The sequence below is a fragment of the Clupea harengus genome, chromosome 13, assembly GCF_900700415.2.
Source record: "Clupea harengus chromosome 13, Ch_v2.0.2, whole genome shotgun sequence".
NCBI lineage: Eukaryota > Metazoa > Chordata > Actinopteri > Clupeiformes > Clupeidae > Clupea > Clupea harengus.
Window position 1 is genome coordinate 20,987,867 of NC_045164.1, and position 4,711 is coordinate 20,992,577.

The 4,711-nt window shown below is 46.1% G+C and overlaps 1 protein-coding gene across 3 annotated transcripts in view; it reads right to left on the reverse strand.

Annotated features, from left to right (window-relative positions):
• LOC105897400 overlaps positions 1 to 4,598 on the reverse strand; it is a 91,455-nt gene extending 86,857 nt beyond the window's left edge. For all 3 annotated transcript variants that reach the window (XM_031579546.2, XM_042709608.1, XM_031579545.2), the window contains exons 1-5: positions 2,829 to 4,598; positions 1,819 to 1,918; positions 1,119 to 1,636; positions 684 to 821; positions 183 to 340 (exon numbers count right to left, since the gene is read on the reverse strand). In XM_031579546.2, coding sequence (XP_031435406.1) covers positions 183 to 340; positions 684 to 821; positions 1,119 to 1,636; positions 1,819 to 1,918; positions 2,829 to 3,518 — 1,604 coding nt within the window. In that variant the 5' untranslated portion in view covers positions 3,519 to 4,598. The remainder of the gene's footprint in view (positions 1 to 182; positions 341 to 683; positions 822 to 1,118; positions 1,637 to 1,818; positions 1,919 to 2,828) is intronic.
• Between the last annotated feature and the right edge of the window lie 113 nt (positions 4,599 to 4,711).

The following is a 4,711-nucleotide window of genomic DNA, read 5'->3' on the forward strand; positions in this document are numbered from 1 at the left end:
CGTGTAACTAACAGTGAAGTTGTGTAAGAAACCGTGTAAGTATTCGTGAAGTTGTGTAAGAAACCGTGTAAGTATTCGTGAAGTTGTGTAAGAAACCGTGTAACTAATAGTGAAGTTGTGTAAGAAACCGTGTAACTAATAGTAAAGTTGTGTAAGAAACCGTGTAAGCAGCTTTATCTTACTTGGCAGGGAACATTGGAGCAGCTTTGGGCCTCTTTGGAAGCATGAACCTTGTCAGTGGTTTGGAAGCTTTATTCTGGGGTAGGGGGGTCTTCTTCTCAGGTGCCTGTGCTATTGGGTCCGGCTGACTGGAAGAACTGCTACTTGATGGGTCACCATCCTTCAACAAGACCGTAGAAAAACACAGTCAAACTTAGGCAGGAGAGCAACGTCCAACCCCGACTGCTCTCAGAAGGCATGCTTTTATTCAAACAAGAAAGCATAGCTCACAGTAGCCATGTCAAGTGAAAATCAAAGGTTGTAAAAACAAATAATCTGGAATTAATGGCAATCCCACAAAGAAAACATCATCTCCAAAGAATCCACAAGCAATTCATAACAGTGACTTTGAGTATTTAAACAATCAAGACAAACATTGTTTTAACTTTTACTGATTTGAGGAGAACCTCAGGGAAGTCAGATGAGGTTTTGTAATCCTCTGTAACTTTAAAACACTGGTTTACCTTGGTGGCAGTGGCAGCGAGGGGGGAGGATGCTGGCAGGCTGTCTGGCCCTTTCTCCTGGCTGGGTGTCTGCTCTTCCAGGGGGGTCTCTGCCGGAGCTGACTCCGAACTAATGGTTGTCTCAGATTCACCTGAATCCTGGGAGAGTGGAGGAAAAAAACACATCCTCAAGGTTAAGATGACATGATTACAAGGTTGGATGTGCTATGTATATTGGATATTTGAGTGTAATCTAGTGAGACATAGACAGCTTTGCCTATTTGAAATGCTATGCATGTCAATAGACAAGTCTTTCTTGATATCACATTACATTTTTTTGTTAAAAAGCCTTGTTGTTTTCTGTGTAGGCAAAAACAAACTTGCCAACCCCACTGAGACAGAGTTCACTGATGACAAACTGTCCCTGCTACACACATTAATCTCCCATAACTGTACCTTGGTGGTGGAGTCGATGGCGGTGGAGTCGGAAGAGGAGATGGTTGGGGTGGTTGTTGAAGTAGCCGAGGCGGCTGGGGTAGTTGCCGAGGTGGTTGAAGCAGACAAGATGGTGGTGGGGGTCGTTGTTGAGGTGGCGGAGGTGTTGGCTGACGTGGTGGCTGACGTGGTGATGGAGCTGCAGGTAGCCGCAGCAGTTGCAGTGGCGGAGGTGCTGGCCTTCTTCTTCTTCTTCTTGGCCGGCGCCACCTTAGCCATCTGCAGGGGTTGGTCCTCCAGGTGAAGGGAGGCTGATGGAGGGGGTGGGGGCAGGGGAGGGATGCCCAAGGTGAGGCCCACGTCGTCCAACTCGGACATCCTGGTCGCTAGGGCATCGATCTCCTTCCTCAGGGATGCCAACTTAGACTCTGCCATCTCGACCTTGATGGTCAATACAGTCAGGTGGGGGTCCTTCGGGATGTCCTTCTCTTCAGGAGTCTTTTTCTTATTCCTCTTCTTCTCCTTCTTCAGGAGCACAGCTATGGCAAGCAGAGAGAGAGAGAGAGAGAGCGAGAGAGAGAGAGAGAGTGTGTGCGAGGGAGGGGGAGATAGACAACCATGTTGGAGGGGGTTATGTCATAAGCGAGAGTCCTAAACAAGTAAAAAAAAAAAAATAACATAAAAACAGAATAGTTTTAGATGTGTTATTATGAGTTTGTACCTTGCTGCTTGCGTAAGTTGTGCACGTCCTTCACAAGCTCAACTTCCCTCTTCTTGTTTGCATCCCTCTGCTTCCTCAGTTTTTCTCGTTCTTTCACCACCTGCACATTTCAAGAATATTCATTACACGCATGACACATCCAAGAGCTGCTCTCCACCTCCAGATTACCAGATAACAACACAAGACTGAAGACGAGATCAATCAGGACCTGCATCCTTGTAAGGACACCGCACTGAATTCTTCCTATGTATAACACATCCAAGTGTTGAGCATATGTGTTGTGTAGACACTACTTTATATTAAACGTGGGTGTGAATGGGCAGTGCTGGTGATTTTAAGAGAAAAAGTGCTGTGTTGCTAACGTCAGAGTTGGGACCAGTTTCAGAAGGTTATTTACAGATGTTTACTGTTGTCCTGAAGAGACGTTCACATCTACCACAAAGACTAACTCACACGGCCCACAGTAACATCACCCAGGTCCACCTGCTCATCTTGCATGTGGAAGTAAGAAACGAGATACAAGGAACAAGATACAGGCTGCGCGCGCGCACACACACACACACACGCACACACACACCCTCACAGTCTCACACATACAGGCAACAGAATGGCAAGTGACAGGCTTACTTTACTCGACCCAGTGTTTCAAAAACCCAAGGCCTCCTTCGATACTTACAAAACATAAGCTTACCACATACTGTAACTCACGATCTCTTAGTTCTACAAGCCATACATGGGTGAGCTGTGTGTGCGGACCAGACCACGGTGTGTTACAGTACAGGCATTTTGGTTGGTCTGCGCAGTTGCTTACAGTTATAATTCCACCCCCATACCTTTCAACTGGGTGGAAAGTAAACAGTGGATTCACTACTGTGTTTAATGGTAGAAAATAACAGTTCACAATCGAGTAGCTTATCCACCTAGACAATGACAATAACTAAAATCTAGCATACAGTTCAAAAACTGGACAAAGGTAACAATGAGATCAGTCCTGCCAAGAGACAACTTACCTCTGAGACTGGGAGATTTTTGACTGGAGGAGAAGGATGTAAGTGTCCGAAGTGCTGGGCCTTGGGCGCAAAAGTATGACCATATTCATAAACAGAGGGCGGCGGCATGCTAGGGTCCATCGGGGGATAGTCAGGGTGTATTGGCGGTGGTAGGCCGTGATCAAACTCTGGCGGGGGGAAAGGTCTACCAGGCATGGGTGGGTAAGGCTCTGGTAACCCAGGAAGTGGGCCGTACCCTGCCTCATCCATAGGCGGCACTGGTGGCATTGGCTGCCTGTAATGTGGATCTGGAGGAGGTCCATATCCATCCATAGGAGGATAATCAGGAGGCATTGGCGGACCGTGGTCATACTCCGGAGGGGGGTAATGTCCACCAGGTAACGGTGGGCCCTCCATGCCGTAAGGGTGCGGCAAACCATGACCTGGACCGTACCCAAGGTCATCCATAGGTCCATAACCCATCGGATCCATATCCGCCGGGTGCATTGGCCATGGCTCTGGTCCATATGAAGGGTGCATTCGTCCCATAGGCCCCATCCATGGTCCTGGTGGATGCCCGCGCATGAAGTGTGGATTGGGACCACTATGGTAAGGTTCCTCCATCCAAGGGCCCTCTGGCGGCAGGGGCCCTCCTGGATGCATTGGGTATCGGGGACCAAAAGGAGGACCCCGAGGACCCCGCGACATCATGGTAAATGTGATGCTACCTAGTTAGCAGACTAGCGTAGCAAGCTAGCAGACCACTGCACAGCTAACGTAGCTAGCAACTGCAGAGAACTAGATGTGGACAGTTTCCTTTAACTCCGTTCAACACGTCATCACAATCAGTAAAAGAAACTTCCCTTACATGAGTGGGCTGTTTTTGTAAATAACTTCATATAAATCCTCTGTACTAAGTACTCCATTCGGCGATTCCGGATGTTGTTGCGAGAAGCCAGAAAGTGGTGTCAAGCAGTGTACTTCCGTAGAATGGAGAGGGGGTTCACTTATATACGTAACATCCGGTTACCCTGATACAAAAACCTTAAAAGTATTTAAATAACTGTTTATTTAACTATGACTGAAATTAAACAATTTGTGAACTTACGGTATGTAAGTTTGTTTTAAAGTACAATATAGGCTCTAGTGGTAGTGGGGCAGTTTAGCTAAATAATGTTATTCCTCATTTCAAAAGCATATCTGGGAAAAGAAAGGCGCATATAATTAAAATCACTAATGGGATTCCCCTGATATGGCTGCTATAAGCCAGTGCACATTAGGAGGAGACAGGAGCTCTTGAGTTGAAATGGTTCAAATCTTTTGGTTACCACAAGAAGTTGAAACACTATTTGAGGTTACATAAGTATCTGGTACATGGAGAGCATCCATATCATCTTCTGCTTAACTTGGGACTGACACTATTCTGTTTATGGTTTTCTATGTTTTCATATATACTACAGCTATTAACTAATTATTGTTGTTCAGTCCTATATTAACAGATAGCCTTTTTCCTAGCAGCAGTGTTTCCCTCAGTCAGCTGATGAGGTGCCGCTAACTGACACTATAGGAGTAATACTTACTCCACACCATGTAACTAATTACCTGCCATTACGGAGTGGGGACTACTGGGACGTGGCTGAAAACATCTACCTTGCTTGACAAACTGCTCCTCCTCTCCCACATAACAAAGTCTCACTTGGGCAGGATCAACGGGACGTTCAAAGGCTCATATTCTTGTCCTTTGAAGCCCACTACTGTATAACCATTATGATGTGGTAATTTCTCCCCATAGTTATATTCTAGGTCTACCACATACCAGTTATATTTTCCCTTAAGATATATTATACCAACTAGTTATTTTCCTCATTAAGCCTTTATACATACATGGATATGACACAGGCCAG